This window comes from Entelurus aequoreus, linkage group LG11, assembly GCF_033978785.1.
Source record: "Entelurus aequoreus isolate RoL-2023_Sb linkage group LG11, RoL_Eaeq_v1.1, whole genome shotgun sequence".
Taxonomy (NCBI): domain Eukaryota; kingdom Metazoa; phylum Chordata; class Actinopteri; order Syngnathiformes; family Syngnathidae; genus Entelurus; species Entelurus aequoreus.
This window is the reverse complement of record NC_084741.1, coordinates 66,710,866-66,730,876: the sequence shown is the minus strand read 5'-3', so window position 1 is coordinate 66,730,876 and position 20,011 is coordinate 66,710,866. Positions and strand designations below refer to the sequence as shown.

At 38.9% G+C, this 20,011-nt stretch overlaps 1 protein-coding gene across 1 annotated transcript in view; it reads left to right on the top strand.

The window, feature by feature from the left end:
- The first annotated feature begins 9,145 nt into the window (after positions 1-9,145).
- si:ch211-154o6.3 (uncharacterized protein LOC563854 homolog) overlaps positions 9,146-20,011 on the top strand; it is a 28,481-nt gene continuing 17,615 nt past the window's right edge. The window contains 2 exon segments of the mRNA XM_062063845.1: positions 9,146-9,414; positions 14,157-14,275. Coding sequence (XP_061919829.1) covers positions 9,325-9,414; positions 14,157-14,275 — 209 coding nt within the window. The 5' untranslated portion in view covers positions 9,146-9,324.

Genomic DNA, 20,011 nt, shown 5'->3' with positions numbered 1-20,011 from the left:
GGTTAACCAACGAACGAGATTTCTCTACAGAATCTCCTCTCTGGTCAACAAAAGCACCTTGAGGATTCTGGCGGGAACTCTCGTTCAACCCTTTTTCGATTACGCATGCACCTCCTGGTACCCTAGCACCTCCAAAACCCTCAAATCTAAACTCCACACATCTCAGAACAAGCTAGTCAGGTTACTTCTAGACCTCCACCCCAGATCCCACCTCACTCCTACCCACTTGTCTAAAGTGGGCTGGCTCAAGGTGGAGGACAGAGTTAAACAACTTGCACTGAGCCTAGTCTATAAAATCCGCTACACCTCCCTGATACCGAAGTACATGTCAAACTACTTCCTTAACGTAAATGACCGCCATAACCACAACACCAGGGGGAGCTCCACTAACCACGTTAAACCCAGATTCCGATCTAACAAAGGTTTTAACTCATTCTCCTTCTATGCCACATCAATGTGGAATGCACTCCCAACAGGTATAAAAGAAAGGGCATCTCTATCCTCCTTCAAAACCGCACTAAAAGTTCACCTCCAGGCAGCTACAACCCTAAACTAACACCCTCCCCGGATTGCTAATCATCAAATGTAAACAATCAAATGCAGATACTTTTTCTTATGCCTTCTGATCTCTCTCTCTCTATATGTCCACTACTTGCTGTCCATATCCTACCCCCCACCCCCTCCACACCCCTGATTGTAAATAATGTAAATAATTCAATGTGATTATCTTGTGTGATGACTGTATTATGATGATAGTATATATGATAGTATATATCTGTATCATGAATCAATTTAAGTGGACCCCGACTTAAACAAGTTGAAAAACTTATTCGGGTGTTACCATTTAGTGGTCAATTGTACGGAATATGTACTTCACTGTGCAACCTACTAATAAAAGTCTCAATCAATCAATCAAACCTCAAATCCAGGAGTGCTGCATTCACGTACTATAGTAAAAACAATAAATTGTTATACGAACACTTACACTGCAACTGAAAACGACATTCTGTTAATAAGACTACTTTCCATTTGGGTTTTAGTGATTAGATATCTATTTATATGTAGATTTAAACATGTCTCCTTTGATGTGACACATTAAAGTGAGCCTCATTCTTTTGTATTGAAAATTGTATTTATGTTTTACTGTATCCATCCATTTTTTACCGCTTGTCGCGGGCGATCCTATCTCAGCTACCAGTTACCATGAATTGATTTGCGTGGACCCCGACTTAAACAAGTTGAAAAACGGAATGTGTATACTGTACTGTGAAATCTACTAATAAAAGTTTCAATCAATCAATCAAAGCTGCATTCGGGCGGAAGGCGGGGTACACCCTGGAAAAGTCGCCACCTCATCGCAGGGCCAACACAGATAGACAGACAACATTCACACTCACATTCACACACTATAGGGCCAATTTAGTGTTGCCAATCAACTTATTAGGGCTGTGAATCTTTGGGTGTCCCACAATTTGATTCAATATCGATTCTTGGGGTCATGATTCGATTCAAAATCGATATTTTTTTTCAATTCAACACGATTCTCGATTCAAAAACTATTTTTTTTTCCCAATTCAAAACGATTCTCTATTCATTCAATACATAGGATTTCAGCAGGATCTACCCCAGTCTGCTGACATGCAAGCAGAGTAGTAGATTTTTGTAAAAAGCTTTTATAATTGTAAAGGACAATGTTTTATCAACTGAATGCAATAATGTAAATTTGTTTTAACTATTAAATGAACCAAAAATATGACTTATTTTATCTTTGTGAAAATATTGGACACAGTGTGTTGTCGAGCTTATGAGATGCGATGCAAATGTAAGTCACTGTGACACTATTGTTCCTTTTTTTTAATTTATAAATGTCTAATGATAATGTCATTGAGGGATTTATAATCACTGCTATGTTGAAATTGTAACTAATATTGATACTGTTGTTGATAATATTCATTTTTGTTTCACTACTTTTGGTTTGTTCTGTGTCGTGTTTGTGTCTCCTCTCAATTGCTCTGTTTATTGCTGTTCTGAGTGTTGCTGGGTCGGGTTTGGTTTTGGAATTGGATTGCATTGTTATGGTATTGCTGTGTATTGTTTTGTTGGATTGATTAATTTAAAAAATAAAAATAAATAAAATAAAATATTAAAAAATAAATAAACAAACAAATAAATACATTTTAAAAAATCGATTTTTTACAAATGAGCACAACGTGAGAATCGCGATTCGAATTCGAATCGATTTTTTCCCACACCCCTACAACCTATCCCCAGGTGCATGTCTTTGGAGGTGGGAGGAAGCCGGAGTAATTTATCATTATATGTATGGCTCCAGCTCCACTGCGACCCAAGAGGGACAAGCGGTAGAAAAATGGATGGATGAATACATTTATATATGTATTTAATTAATGTATCATAGTTTAATTTGTTTACACTTTAACAATACTGTTGAAAATCTGACACATTTGACGTGGCCTTAACAGTAAAAAGTGGTCAAGAAATCACCAAGTGTTGCTATGCTGACACGCCCTTAATGAAAAAGACTGAGAACGCTGTCATTACAACAAACGTATCATTAGTCTTATCATGCTTATTGTGCTTTTTTTTTTTTCACTTTAACTCCAAATTCTGTTTGTACAATTGCTAGGATTTGCTTTAATATGTAAAATTCTTACCTGTTCACTTATCGGTTTACACTAAATACTACAACCTCTACAGCAGTGATTTTCAAACTGTGTTCTGACGTTGGTTTTCCTGACATAATAAATCAAAATAATAAGTCTAAATATAGTTCTAAATATACTCCAGCTCATAAACTTACAATAAAACATGCTTTTATTTTGTCAAAGTAGTATATATAGTAATTATTTTGGGGCCTTTTTTGATGCACTCACCGCTATATTCATGCATAGTTAAGTGAACATGCTCCCGCCAGCAAAATGGATGTTGAAAATACACTACGACCAAAAATAAATGCATTATCCTCATTTTGCCAAACTCCTCATTAGCTTTGGACCAACAATTCCTGAGAAATTATGGCTTTCGTGTAAAGTATGTCAACTGTGGCGTCTGCCTTCAATGTATTGTTTGTAATCACTGCGCTATACACAGTACAGGCCAAAAGTTTGGACACACCTTCTCATTTCAATGCGTTTTCTTTATTTTCATGACTATTTACATTGTAGATTGTCACTGAAGGCATCAAAACCATGTGAAGTGAAAACCATTTCAGGTGACTACCTCTTGAACCTCATTGAGAGAATGCCAAGAGTGTGCAAAGCAGTAATCAAAGCAAAGGGTGGCTATTTTGAAGAAACTAGAATATAAAACTGGTTTTCAGTTACTTCACCTTTTTTTGTTAAGTACATAACTCCACATGTGTTCATTCATAATTTTGATGCCTTCAGTGACAATCTACAATGTAAATAGTCATGAAAATAAAGAAAATGCATTGAATGTGAAGGTGTGTCCAAACTTTTGGCCTGTACTGTTTGTCTGTGATTTTACTTTTGCGTTTTAAAAATATTTTTCATAGGTTTTACAGTGGTGAGTCACTTCCTGAGTTCATTATCACCATATTAACTTGAATACTGAACGAATGCTGCTTTTTACTGCAATATTTATTAGTTTAGTTTGGATTATTGGTGACACATGCAGAGAAGGTGCAGTTTAGAAGCAAACTTTTTGTCAGGCAAAGTGTGACATACCACATTTTCCTCATACTATAAACTGTTGTTACTGGCTCTCCAGCCTTCTCGGCGAACCTTCACTTACCATATTTTTCTTTTTTTTCTGCATTGGGTGGAATTGCTTCCCGCATTTTTTGCAAGCGGCACATCCCCATGCAGCACAACAGGCCATGTTTACACGGCAAACACTCTTCAATTCAAATAAATGTATAATGAGGAAGTGCAGTGTCGCTTAGCTGTGGCTTCAAACTGGTAAGTAACATGGTGCTCTGTGGTCAGGCGAGTGCCTTTTGAGTGTGTGTGTGTGTGTGTGTGTGTGTGTGTCTGAGGGATTGTGTAAAATAGGTGAGAGGCACTGTTTTAAACATGTTTTTTAAATTTAAAGCATGTTGTGCTACATTTTATATGTATGAAAAGTGCCATACAAATAAAGTTTGATTTGATTTGATCCACCCAAAACATCTTGTTGTACTTACGAGCAATAGACATCGGCGTAACTGGCCAACTTGGGGAAGCAATTTGAGCGCATCACTGCTAGTCTGCACCATATTGAAGCACAACGAGTTCAAAGCCATCCGAGAATATTAAAATAATATTCACATGAACATCTCCTTACAAGGTCAGGTTGTGTTCTTCTGAATTAACACACAAACCCAGACGCAGAAAGAAGGACTATAAGACTGTGGTTCGGCCTCTCCAGGTTAGGAGAGACACATTTTTTGACTTGACCTCCTCCCGGTACTGCAGTCCTGTATAATGACGCTCGCTTGTAATAAAGCAACTTTTTGTTCAGCAAAGCGTCTCTGACATCTCTTTTGATCCAGCCGCACTGCCGTGTGGCCCTTCTGCCTGGGAGGGGGTGAAAAGACAAGAAATACACATCATATTATTTTGCGCTCCCATCACCAAGAAGGCTCAGCAGCGGCTGCACTTCCTGAGAGTCCTCAAGAAGTACAACCTGGACTCCAACCTGCTGCTGACCTTCGACCGCTCATCCATTGAGAGCCTGCTGACATACTGTATCACAGCATGTAACGGCAGCTGCACCGTTGCAGACAGGGAGAGGCTCCAGAGAGTGGTTTTGATTGATTGAAACTTTTATTAGTAGGTTGCACAGTGAAGTACATATTCCGTACAATTGACCACTAAATGGTAACACCCGAATAAGTTTTTCAACTTGTTTAAGTCGCGGTCCACTTAAATTGATTCATGATACAGATATATACTATTATCATAATACAGTCATCACACAAGATAATCATCAGAGTATGTACATTGAATTATTTACATTATTTACAATCTGGGGTGTGGGATATGGAGGGGGGGAGGGGGGGGTTTAGGTTTGGTTGGTAACAACACTTCAGTTCAGTCATCAACAATTGCATCATCAGAGAAATGGACATTGGAACAATGTAAGACTGACTTGGTAGGATATGTACAGCAGGTAGTGGACACAGAGAGAGGGATCAGAAAGTATAAAAATAAGTGTCTACATTTGATTATTTACATTTGATTATTTACAGTCCGAAGAGGTATGATGAGGAAGGGGGGGTGTTAGTTTAGGGTTGAAGTTGCCTGGAGGTGTTCTTTTAGTGCGGTTTTGAAGGAGGATAGAGATGCCCTTTCTTTTACACCTGTCGGGAGTGCATTCCATATTGATGTGGCATAGAAAGAGAATGAGTTAAGACCTTTGTTGGATCGGAATCTGGGTTTAACGTGGTTAGTGGAGCTCCCCCTGGTGTTGTGGTTATGGCGGTCATTTACGTTAAGGAAGTAGTTTGACATGTACTTCGGTATCAGGGAGGTGTAGCGGATTTTATAGACTAGGCTCAGTGCAAGTTGTTTTACTCTGTCCTCCACCCTGACCCAGCCCCCTTTGGAGAAGTGGGTAGGAGTGAGGAGTGATCTGGGGTGGAGGTCCAGAAGTAATCTGACTAGCTTGTTCTGGGATGTTTGGAGTCTAGATTTGAGGGTTTTGGAGGTGCTAGGGTACCAGGAGGTGCATGCGTAATGGTTGTATGAGAGTTCCCGCTAGAATCTTCATTGTGCTTTTGTTGACCAGAGATGAGATTCTATAGAGAAATCTCGTTCGTTGGTTGACCTTTTTGATTACCTCGGCTGCCATTTTATCACAGGAAAGATTAACCTCTAGAATGGAACCTAGGTAGGTGACCTCATCTTTCCTGGTGATAACAATGTCACCCACTTTTATAGTGAAGTCATTGACTTTCTTAAGTTTGATGTGGGACCCAAATAGGATCGATTCCGTTTTACCCAAGTGTATGGATAGTTTATTGTCAGCGAGCCAGGTGCAAAGTATACAGAGTTCAGCACTGAGGATTTTCTCCACCTGTGACTTGTCCTTGCCGGATACCAGCAAGGCCGAGTCATCTGCAAACAAAAACAATTCACAGTCGCATGCTGATGACATGACGTTTATGTATATTAGGAACAGTAAAGGCCCTAATATACTGCCTTGGGGGACTCCACAGCTTACTGAGAGGGGGGGACACGGTGCCGTTCACCTCTACCACCTGTTTCCTCCCCTCCAAGTAAGATTGCATCCAGCTAGATGAGGTTTTATCAAATCCGATTGCTCTGAGCTTATCCAACAGTATAACGTGGTAAAGACAGCACAGCGGATCATCTGCTGCCCTCTCCCCTCCATGATAGATATTTACACCTCCCGCTGCCTCAGCAGAGCTACCAACATTATCAAGGACAGCTCCCACCCTGGCTTCGACCTGTTTTTACCTGCTGCCCTCAGGAAGGTGCTACAGGGTCATCAGGTCTAAGACAAACAGACTCAAGAACAGTTTTTCCCCTAAAGCCATAACCACGGTGAACTCTCATAGGCACTGATTTTATAGTTTAGCACCTCTCTGTGTGCAATTTTTACTTTCCATCCACAGTCTGAATGCTTCTGTATATATGTATATAGTATAATATTTAAACAACACATTCAGAACATTCGTTCTCAGGACTGGACTGTGCACCTTACCTCCTTTTGCACTATTTTTATTTTCTTTCCTTCCTATGTTTTGCATATTTGTGGACTGTCGCACTGATACTGGAGTTGCTTTTAATCTCATTGTACCTGTGTGTAGTGACTATAAAAGACATTATATTCTATTATGCAAGTGAAGGAATTGATTTACTTGGAACCCGACTTAAACAAGTTGAAAAACGTATTCGGGTGTTACCATTTAGTGGTCAATTGTACGAGATATGTACTGAACTGTTCAATCTACCAATAAAAGTTTCGAACAATCAAGAAAGTCAGTGACTTCACTATAAAAGTGGGTGATATTGTTATCACCAGGAAAGATGAGGTCACCTACCTTGGTTCCATTCTAGAGGCGAATCTTTCCTGTGATAAAATGGCAACCAAGGTAATCAAAAAAGGTCAACCAACGAACGAGATTTCTCTATAGAATCTCCTCTCTGGTCAACAAAAGCACCATGAAGATTCTAGCGGGAACTCTCATTCAACCCTTTTTCGATTAGGCATGCACCTCCTGGTACCCTAGCACCTCCTAAACCCTCAAATCTAGACTCCAAACATCCCAGAACAAGCTAGTCAGATTACTACTAGACCTCCACCCCAGATCACACCTCACTCCAACCCACTCCTAAACTGTCAGGCAGCAACAGCTGGTTCAGAACGCTGCTGCTAGAGTTCTAACAAAGACCAAAAAATGTGAGCACATTACACCAATTCTTAAATCCTTACATTGGCTCCCTGTACATCAGAGAATTGATTTCAAAATCCTCCTGCTCACATATAAATCACTACATGGTCTAGGGCCGAAGTATCACTGATATGCCCTCTAGAGTCTAGATCACTAAGATCTTCTGAGACCAATCTGTTAGCGGTTCCCAGAGTAAACTCAAATCAAGGGAGAGCATCATTCAGTCACTATGCAACAAATAACTGGAATAAACTTCCTGAAGATGTCAGACTTTCCCCAACTCTAACTACTTTTAAAACCAGACTGAAAACTTTTATGTTCACCTTAGCTTTCAGCTAAATCTTTTAATCATTTAACTTTTAACGTCCGCACTGTTTTTATTTTTATTGTCTGCATTTTAATTTTGCTTTTATTTTCTTTCATTTCACTTTGTTGTCTGTGAAGCACTTTGAGTCTGCCTTGTGTATGAAAAGTGCTATACAAATAAAGTTGCCTTGCCTTGCCTTGCCTACCCACTTCTACAAAGTGGGCTGGCTCAGGGTGGAGGACAGAGTAAAACAACTTGCACTGAGCCTAGTCTATAAAATCTGCTACACCTCCCTGATACCGAAGTACATGTCAAACTACTTCCTTAACGTAAATGACCGCCATAACCACAACACCAGGGGGAGCTCCACTAACCACGTTAAACCCAGATTCCGATCTAACAAAGGTTTTAACTCATTCTCCTTCTATGCCACATCAATATGGAATGCACTCCCAACAGTCCTTTTTACAGGGTACATGCGGACCCAAAAGAAAGGGCATCTCTATCCTCCTTCAAAACCGCACTAAAAGAACACCTCCAGGCAACTTCAACCCTAAACTAACACCCGGCCTCCCTTCCACATCCCACCTCCCCGGATTGTAAATAATCAAATGTAAATAATCAAATGTAGATACTTTTTCTTATGCTTTCGATCTCTCTCTCTGTCCCCTGCTTGCTGTACATATCCTACCAAGACAGTCCTGCACTGTTCCAATGTCCATTTCTCTGATGATGCAATTGTTGATGACTGAAGTGCTGATATCAATCAAACCTAACCCCCCCCCCCTCCACATCTCACACCCCGGATTGTAAATAGTGTAAATAATTAAATGTATATACTCTGTATATATGTATATGTATATATCTTGTGTGATGACTGTATTATGATGATAGTATACTGTATCATGATCAATTTAAGTGGACCGCGACTTAAACAAGTTGAAAAACTTATTCGGGTGTTACCGTTTAGTGGTCAATTGTACGGAATATGTACTGCACTGTGCAATCTACTAATAAAAGTTTCAATCAATCAAATCTCAATCAAAGGACATTTAATTGCACTGTTTAAAATGTGCCCATGAATAAACTTGCCTTGCATGATAATCATGATGGACATGCTGTTATACACTATAGTAAAGTAGGTTTATTATGGACTGTGACCTGGGTCCTGCCACTTTATATTTTATTTATTTGTATTATTAATAAATTGTGTCTAATCTAATCACATTAGCACTATGTTGCCATGTAATCATATACTGCTCCTAATCAGGGAAACACAATATTACCATTAGTTGTTTTTGGACATAATAGACTATTAGTAATTATTTTTTTTTAATAAATATTGTCGACAGCCACTTGGCCACAATAGGCAGACTTGCAGTTCACCAAATGTACACGCAGCGTCGCTGTAGGCACAGCGTGACACCTCTACAGTTGCTCGTCAACATCCGGCGACACGTTTCCCCAAGCAGTCTCGATTCCCACAAGTTCCCCTCTCTATTCAAATCCGCTTAATGCTATTTTTTTCCCCAATTTAATCACCAGCCTACGTCTTTTTTTCGTATTGTTGTTTCTTTCAAATGATATTCCAACTGGAGAGTTAGTTAGTCATACAAGCGGAGGAGTATTGGAAGCCCAGATGGGGGAGGTGAGGAAGCTGCAGAAGAAGTTAAGGCAGATTGAGAACCTGGAAATAAAAATCAGTCTCACCCCAGAGGAGGAATTTAAGGTACAATAACTCTCATGTCTTGTCGGTTTGTTTAATGCCTATTTCCAATCACTGCTGAACATACACAAATCTTCTTCATACACTATAAACAGACTAAATAGCTGATGAGTACATCACAGCAAAGCATAGCAATCCCTTGATTGGCGCCCAATGGCTATTTATTGGCTCTTAGTGTGGATACAATCCAGTATTTGGCTAAATATGTGTGTTTATTTTTATGGTTAATGTTGATGGTATCATGAAGTTCAAGAAAAATAGGATTAGTATGAATTAATAATGAAGTGGACTTGGTCTACTTGACAGCTTTTGCCTCAGGAGGTCAACAAGAGGAAAGCCGTCCCACAAAAGTAATTAGCCGGGACTTTATTTTGTCAAAGTGAAGCTATACTATAAATACTGTGTGTGTGTGTGTGTGTGTGTTACCCTTGAAACTGTCTAAACTTTCCCCGCAGCTGAAAGTAAGAAAATAAATAGAATCGCTTGTAAGCTACAGCATCGCTTCATCGACCTGCTTTGAATGCTCGGCGGCTGTTTATTTGCAGCATTTCAACTGGGGGATGCTGTGTTGGTTTTAAGCTATATGTCGTTGTGTTGCAAAACATCCATCCATTTTCTACCGCTTGTCCCTTTCAGGGTCGCGGGGGGTGCTGGGGCCTAGCTCAGCTGCATTCGGGCGGTAGGCGGGGTACACCCTGGACAAGTCGCCACCTCATCGCAGGGCCAACACAGATAGACAGACAATATTCACACCCTAGGGCCCATTTAGTGTTGCCAATCAACCTATCCCCAGGTGCATGTCTTTGGCGCCATCAGTGTGTGAATGTGTGTGTGAATGGGTGAATGTGGGAATAGTGTCAAAGCGCTTTGAGTACCTTGAAGGTAGAAAAGCGCTATACAAGTATAACCCATTTGGAGGTGGGAGGAAGCCGGAGTACCCGGAGGAAACCCACGCAGTCACGGGGAGAACATGCAAACTCCACACAGAAAGATCCCGAGCCCGGGATTCAACTCAGGACCTTCGTATTGTGAGGCACATGCACTAACTCCTGTTCCACCGTGCTGCCCGTTGCAAAACATAATAAACCTAATAAAAAGTCTGTTACATTTCATTTTAACGGAACTGTTAGATTTTGCGATTTGGCTTCCATGACCAAGCATCAATAATTTGCATATAATGTAAACTTTAAAGTTAAAGTACCACTGATAGTCACACACACACTACAGTGTTTCCCATAAACTGCCAAGATACCAGTGGGGGCGTGGCTACGGGCGTGGCGGTGGGCGTGGTCACCATGACATAATCGAGTAATTTGCATAATTTACAACAATGATATGATTTTCTCTAAAAAGGCTCAAAAAATGTATACTTACTAATTAATAATAACAGTTTTGTTTTAAACATCCATCCATCCATCCATCCACCCACTTTACAATATAATTACAACACTTTATGTACATATTTATATATAGATTTAAACAATAAGTTATTCACTGAAATATTTATTAATTGTGGTTCTTACAAAAAATATATCTTATAAAATATAAAAGCTAAAATGTCTCTTAAAGATCTGCCCCTTGAATTAGTGCATACTAAATAATTTAACTTTAGCCTAATACTGCAACCATATTATTTACCAGCAACATAAAGTGAAACAGAGGCAGAGGTGTCTTGCCACAGTCAGTAACAGATAAACAGAAAACAGTAGTGGTCAAATACAAATAAGGCAACAAGAGAAGTATCCTACACTTCTCTTTTGTAAAGTAAATCTGAACAGCCAATATGGGCATCTACATCAACTATATGATTTGCCTGAGAAGCTGGACAGGACCAAAAAAAAAATACAAAAAAAAAAAAAAATAATTTATTTTTATTTTTATTTTTATTTTTAATTTGCGGCGGACGTAATTCTTTCGTAGCGGGCCGCCACAAATAAATGAATGTGTGGGAAACACTGCACTAGGTGTTGTGAAATTATCCTCTGCATTTGACCCATCTCCTTGTTCCACCCCCTGGAAGGTGAGGGGAGCAGTAAGCAGCAGCGGTGGCCTTTATTGTATTTTCTATATCTGTGTGAAGTTGCAACCCCCACCTTGCACAAATCTTCCCAAACTTGTTTCAATTTGTGCTGCAAAATTTGTTGTTTGTGCCCTTCCTGTTTTGAAGTTATTCAAAAATACATTTTCTGACTAGTGATGTCATTCAACCCCTCCTCCCCCACCGTGTTCAAATGACCTCAAACCTGTTCCATTCGTTTGTGCTGCAAAAGTTTTTTTTGTCTATAGTTCTTAGGTTATTAACATTTCAATATAACCATCCCCCTCACCTGGTCAAAACCTCCAAGTTAAACCAGTGCCAAAAGTTTGTGCTGCAAATTTTTTTTGGTCTACCTATTAGTTTTTAAGTGATCACGATTTATGTGTGTGTTAATATGTTACTAGTAATCATAGCTAGACCACCCAACTATGTCAAACTCTCCCCAAACCTGTCCCATTCGTTTGGGCTGCAAAAATATTTTGTTTAACTATAGTTTTTAATTTTTTCAAACTTGTCCCAGTCTTTTTGGCTATGTTTATGCTGCAACAATTTTCGTTTGTGCCATTGCGGTTTTTAAGTTATTAACCTTTTATGGTTTTTATGGTATTTACATGTAAAAAAACCTGTTACTAATCCTAACACGACCCCCAACTAAGTCAAACTCTTCCTAAATTTGTCCTATTCATTTGTGCTGGTTTTCTGCTGCAAACAAAGTTTTGTCTAATTATTATAGTTTTTTTAATGATTCATGTTTTATTATTCATAGCGATCTCCGTAAAACGTTATTAATTTAAAAACTAATTGTTAGACCAAAACAATTTACCGCACACATGATTGGGACAAGTTTGGACAAGTATTACAGTTTTTAAGTTATTCACGTTTTATGATTTATAACCATCTAAATAAAACATTAATAACTTAAAAACTATGATAGTTAGACCAAAAAGTTTGCAGCTCAAACGCCGCACAAACCACTGGGTTAAGTTTGGGGAGATTTAGACAAAGTCGGTGCGCCAACTTCACACTGGTATTTTACAATGTGTTAATACATGGAAAATCACCAAAACTGATATCACATACATTTAAATTTTATTTCAATATACAGAATATGTCAAAACATCCGAATAGAAAGCACTCATTCTGATTTAAATTGTTGAACTTTATGCATTTTTTCAGATAAATGATTATAGTATTTTTTTATGTGTAAATTCATACAATATCACTAAAATGTTTTAAAAATGTGCACTGTATACAAGTATTAAACTTTTTTTTTCTTAGATTACATGGATTTTAATACTTGGGTTATTTGCTTGAACTTGGTATAAATGGTAAATGGTAAATGGGTTGTACTTATATAGCGCTTTTCTACCCCTTTTTAAGGAGCCCAAAGCGCTTTGACAGTAGTTCCACATTCACCCATTCACACACACATTCACACACTGATGGCGGGAGCTGCCATGCAAGGCGCTAACCAGGACCCATCAGGAGCAAGGGTGAAGTGTCTTGCCCAAGGACACAACGGACGTGACTAGGATGGTAGAAGGTGGGGATTGAACCAGCAACCCTCCGATTGCTGGCACGGCCACTCTCCCAACTACGCCACGCCGTCCCACATATTTACATGCAGTTAACTAATCTAAGTGCACTTATAGACAAAATACATATCATATTCTCTCACCACTAATCCTTAATTTATATACGATGTATAATGTATTGTGTTTTAAATGTTGAAATACAGTACAGACCAAAAGTTTGGACACACTTTCTCATTTCAATGCGTTTTGTTTATTTTCATGACTATTTACATTGTAGATTGTCACGGAAGGCATCAAAACTGTGACACCTGTGAAGTTAAAACCCTTTCAGGCAACTACCTCTTGAAGCTCATCGAGAGAATGCCAAGAGTGTACAAAACAGTAATCAGAGCAAAGGGTGGCTATTTTGAAAAACTAGAATATAAAACATGTTTTCAGTTATTTTACCTTTTTTTGTTAAGTACATAACTCCACATGTGTTCATTCATAGTTTTGATGCCTTCAGTGACAATCTACAATGTAAATAGTCATGGAAATAAAGAAAACACATTGAATGAGAAGGTGTGTCCAAACTTTTGGCCTGTACTGTACATCAACACCCTCTCTTGACTGGTCAAAACCAATGCAGGATGAGAGGTCATATAGGCCATTTCATTAGGCACACTTCCACAATCTATGTAGCATCTATGCAAGACTTGGATCAAAAATGGCAGATTTTTTGATTGACACTGCTAGAGAGGTATTAATTTAATGATGTGTTTATTATAGTGGTTTGTATTTTGTGCAATAATACACTAAGAGGCGCTCCTATTGTTTTAGTAAGCTTATTTGTTGACGCGAGAGGTGCAAAATCTTGGAAACAGCCCTCGGTATATGACTGCACAGTAAATGTGAACTAATGTGAACCCTGAGTCAGCTGACCTTCATGTGATGAATAGTCAGAGTGCTCTTCTATCTCTGGAAATAAATATTTAATGCAAAGTTGTCTGGACTAACTGATACGTAATAATAAGTCGAGACAGGAGTGAGAGACGCACCTCGCTTGATGCCGACACATGAAATGAAGACAGGCGGGGTGTTAATCACTTGTGCGTATCAAACACCTGTGGATGCGCTGGCTTGCTTTTACAGCCAATTTGGCTTCTGCTTCATCCTCCTCCTCCTCTTCTCAGATCTCCAGGAAGGAGGAGCTGCGTCGCAGATTGGCTGAGCTTCAGCTGCAGCTCTGTGGCCCACAGCGAACTCTGGGGATCCGGGCAGACGGCGAGGAGGCAGAGATGAAAAGACAAGCGTAAGGATGCGAGCGGGGCCTGACGGCAGATTGAGAGAGGCGTAATTAGTCAAAATATTGACGTGGGGAAGCATTTGATCTTTTTTTGTGCGTATCATTCCAAAAACACACTGCAAGTCAAACGTACTGACTTTAACAACACAAGTTCTCCTGCTCATAATGTTTAACATCGTTCAGGGATTACTATATAAAAACCTTCCAGGGCTTTAATAGTAATGAATAACATGACACACAACAAGTATGTTCATTATGTGCGCCTCACCATTCATCCGACTTGCTTTTTCCGGGGATGCTGGAGTCTATCCCAGCTGACTTGGAGCGAGAGGTTGAGTACAGTCTGGTCAGATATCGCAGGATCTGACACTAGAAACAACCCTTCACAGATACATAGTGCAAAATGGAACCATTGCACCCTTAGTTCAGAACCATTCATTCTCCTGTGCGCCTTTTACACAGACTGTGACATACCTGTCAACCTACTAGTGTTGTCCCGATACCGGTACCAAAATGTATTTCGACACTTTTCGGTACTTTTCTAAATAAAGGGGACTGCAAAAAATTGCATTATTGGCTTTATTTTAACAAAAAATCTTACAGTACATTAAACATATGTTTCTTATTGCAAGTTTATCCTTAAATAAAATAGTGAACATACAAGACAACTTGACTTTTATTAGTAAGTAAGCAAACAAAGGCTCCTAGTTTAGCTGCTGACATATGCAGTAACATATTGTGTCATTTTCCATTCTATTATTTTGTCAAAATTATTGAGGACAAGTGGTAGAAAATGAATTATTAATCTACTTGTTCATTTACTGTTAATATCTGCTTACTTTCTCTTCACATGTTCTATCTACACTTCTGTTAAAATGTAATAATCACTTATTCTTCTGTTGTTTGGATGCTTTACATTTGTTTTGGATGATACCACAAATTTAGGTATCAATCCGATACCGAGTAGTTACAGGATCATACATTGGTCATATTCAAAGTCCTCATGTGTCCAGGGACATATTTCCTGAGTTTATAAACATAATAAAAAAAATTAAAAAACGAAAGAAGGTGTCATGATGCCAAAAAATATTGATGTAATCATAGTAGTATCGAGTATATACGCTATTGTACTTGGTATCAATACAGTGGATGTCAAGTGTAGATCCATCCATGGTATTTGTTTACATTTTGACGCCGGTGAGCTACGGTGTGTAGTGAAGCATGTTTAGCTATTCCTCATCCTGCAGGGATGATACTTGTAAGAAACGTACTTTATTTGTCGCCATGGAGGCGAGGATTAGTGATTTAGAAGTAGCTAGCCATGTCTTAAAGCACCCCTTCCTGAGGGCGTTTCAGTGTTATAATTTCACCTTTATCTTTAGTTTTTAAGACAAAATGCATCTGTTCTCCCTTTTCTGTCTACACACTGTGTCTGCTTGTAAGTACTCTGTGATTGTGCGCTGCCGAACATGCATGTCTGCTCGTAAACCAGCAATGACACAACGTGACGATGACGGGAGCGGGGGACCGGTACTTTTTAGAGGCGGTATAGTACCGAATATGATTCATTAGTATCGCGGTACTATACTAATACCGGTATACCGTACAACCCTACAACCTACCCACTTTTCCCGATAAATTCCGTATTTTCTTATACAGTCGACCCTTGCCACATCACTGATTTTTAAAGCATATTTTACAATGTTTTTGCCCTAAATGAGGCATTTTCAAGTATACAAATGGCCAAATGAACTAATCCAATCAGAGTGTGTTGTTAAATATCGTGGCCACTGATTGGCTCAGCCTCAGAGGCAGCATTACTCTATTGGATTAAAAGAGTGTAAAGGTGACTTAATTGTGTTAATTCATGTACAGAACAGGGGTTCTTTTTTACCTTTTTGACCCAGGGGCCCAACTTTTCCACTACACTGAATTAGTAATCTTACTGCTGATTTTTAATAGTATTCAATAATTGTATCAAACTTACTTATTGTTTACAACCTTGTCTAATGATATGAAACCATGTGTTAATCACAAAGATTGTCTATTTAATACATAAACCTTAGGCTTGGCCAGGCCGATCAGAAAAATAAGTACTAACCAAATATACTGCATTAGAAGGGACTGATAAAAAACTGACTAATAGAAAACATTTACATAAATGTACCCCGCCTTCCGCCCGAATGCAGCTGAGATAGGCTCCAGCAACCCCCGCGATCCCGAAAGGGACAAGCGGTAGAAAATGGATGGATGGATGGAAAATTATGATGGGCTAAAATAAATATAATAATGAATGTTTCATAAATAAACTGTCAATAAAATTAAAGTGAAAATGAAAATACAGCTTCACCACTGTAGTCATAATTCTTGCGCTTTAGAAACTTCTTTATGACTTTAGCGCCAGACTTCTTCTGTTTGTTTGATATTGTCATTACTGCCACAAGTGGTTGAAAAGTGTATTACATTTTTGGCTCACAGCCCAACAATGGGCCCCCGCCTTACGGTTAAGAAACACTGGTCTGAAGGGCTCTCATACTGTTAAAAACACATTTAAAAGGTTTTAAACAATTTTTTATGCTCTAGCTATTAAAATATTTGATTTATAATGAATAAATCCTACTTTGCGGAAATTCATTTATCGCGGTCATGTCCGGAACCAATTAACAGCAATAAACGAGGGCTTACTGTACAATACTGCCGGAGCAACACAGCTTTCCGTCCGCTTGCCTATTTAAACATCGACATATGAATATTGACTAAAGCGTGTTTGATTTGAATTGTTCGAAAAATACAGTGGTACCTCAACTTAAGAGTGTTTTTAGGTAAGAGCTGTATCTAGGCTAATAGTTGCAAACAAAAAGTTTGAGTTAAAATCATCTCCACCATTAAAAGAAGTCTAACGTCAGCCAATAATGTTAAAAATAATATCTAACAAGGGACATTTATCCTTGAAAATATGGAAAAGCTGCTGATGGTGTGTTTGACAAAAAAAGCATCTTGAAGTAGATACCGTAGAAATAGGTTCCCCAAGATAAATGCTGTATGTTAGTATTACATTACTTCATAAAACTACTGTAGCTGTTAGTAATACATTATATTGTATTGCTTTTATACGACATTTCATATCTAAAAGTTTGTTATTCTTTTTAAAAGGCATGTCAAATGTTAAAATGGTGATGTATTGGGGGAACAAGCACCAATTAAATACATTTAAATTAATTTTAATGGGAAATGTTGATTTGAGGTACAAGTGTTTTGAGTTAGGAGCTTCGTTACAGAACCAATTAATAAGCTCGTAAGTTGAGGTGCTACTGTACTAAGAGCTGAAGCAAATATTTTTTGGACAATTTGGTGAGCTACCAGTTAGTGCAGGGGTGGGCAATTAATTTTTACCGGGGGCCGCATGAGCAACCCGAGCACTGCTGGAGGGCCACATCGACAATATTTCAATTAAATTTTGCTCAATATTATTTTTGATATATACCGCAAGAGAAATAACAATAATAATAATAATAATAATAATAATTAATAATAGTAATAATACTTTCATTTAACCTAACTTAACTTTATACCAAAAGCACTGCTTTGGAAATCATTTGTACCCCTTTCAGAGATCACATTTAGTTCCCCTTAAACATCCTCATGTTGCACAATGAAATGTAAGCATAGGATGAAGTGTGCATTCCTGTAACTTTCTCTAGTAACAGCATTCCATGATTAATATAAATACATTAACATTAATAATAAATGACCGTAAAATAAGCACACGTATGACTGAGGAGTCATAGTGTAACTTTGTGTGGTGTTTGAGCTGTCCGACTTTTTGTGTGGCCATAAACGCACCAGTGGTTTAGTGGTATGCGTGTTGGTGACAGATGACAAGTTGGTTTTGGCCTGGTTTGTACGGCAGAAAATGACTAGTTTTTCGAGATAGAAGTGTTTTACTCATGTTTTTGGTGTGGTTATGGCCGAATATAAACAGATTTGCTCAATAAAGTGATCGATATAATTCCTGGCCTCGAAGCATCTCGATAGACGTTACAATAATTGAACAGCGTTCAATTGAACGGCGTTGACGAACACCGTTAGGGCCGCTTGTTGTCACTGTCACTCAAAGTTGCATTGCAAAATTACACAGAATACATGTGTTTATTTTGTTTAGAATTCAGATGGGATTTGATTTGGTGCGCGGCATATATTTGCTGTGCGCAGAGGACGCTTGAGCAGTGCGCAATTGCGCAGGCGCGCACCTTAGAGGGAACGTTGCTTGGCAGTCCATGTCTTGTTGAAAACATGGCATTCGTCATCAACTTTTCTCTTTTTAGCGTCTCGGGTGTAAACCGTGCATCACTTGTCGCTGTGCACCTTCACTCACAGGTTACACACGGACATACGCCCATAAATAACACTTTTCAAAATAAAAGCAGCACAGTTGTATTGCGCGCACAACATAAATGTTTTTTCAACTTTATTTTGTAATTTGTGATTGCAGCTGTTCACATTCACTCACAATCACGCACGCGCATACGTCCATACGGAAATAATACAAATAACGCATTTTCAAAACAAAAGCAGCACCGCTGTATTGCACGCTCGACAGAGATACTTTTTTAAATGTATTTTATAATTTATGATTGGCCTCACGCGGGCTGGACAGGGACGCACAAAGGGCCGGATGTGGCCCGCGGGCCGCAGAATGCCCAGGTCTGAGTTAGTGTCTCTAAACCAGAGCTGGGCAAATATTTTTGACTCGGGGGCCACATTTAGAGAAAAAAATGTGTCTGGGGGGCCAAGGTGTATGTGTGTATAAATTATACATGCACATTTAGCTGTAAAAATCTGCTGTACAGTATGTGTGTTTGGGTCACTTTTTCAGGAACACTAATACCAAAAGTCACAATGTCCGATAGAATTCTAAAAACGTTATGACAGACCACCTCAAAAAACGGTATGGAATTTTACAGTTTTTTACTGAATGGGACACACAAAATTAAGAATGAAAAAAGTGGGATTTATAATATTAACTATGAACAATAAAAGACTGTATATTAACAACATATGAACATCGCTCCCCTTTTACTTCTCTGACCAGCTCCTCGACTGTTGTGTATCTTTTACAATCAATTAAAACACAACAAAAATGTAAAAAACGGCAACATTTGAATGCAAAGTGTAATAAACACCTACAATTTGATCTATTATCACGTAAAAATGTGCTTCCACATCTGTTTTGGGCTGGCTGCTCTGAAAACAAACCCCGCCCACTCTGCATTGTTCCTCGTCTGAGCTGCTGTGACGTAGATTACCGCAATTACTCGTATAACACTCAAAAGCGCAGATTTCAACCATCGAAACACTTTTAATAGTTCAAGACGTACGGCAATTTAAAAACAGCACTGCACATCATAATGGCGGCGACAGTTTTAATGTTCAAGATCTAAAAAAATTATGTTAAATGTCCGGCGGGCCGGATTGAAAATCTTAACGGGCCGCATGTGGCCCGCAGGCCATATTTTGCCCAGATCTGCTCTAAACCCTCTCAGTTATTTAATGCATGCTAAATTCAGTATTACATATTAATTACAGGCACAAGGTGTACAGTATGGTAATTGCAAAAGGTACACGAAACACCACATTTTGTCAAAGCATCTTCCTGCTGGCTTGATTTATGAGACAGCGCCCTCTGCTGGGTTCACAGCTGCAGCAATCTTTTTTACCGCACATTTAGCGCCATCAAACCAC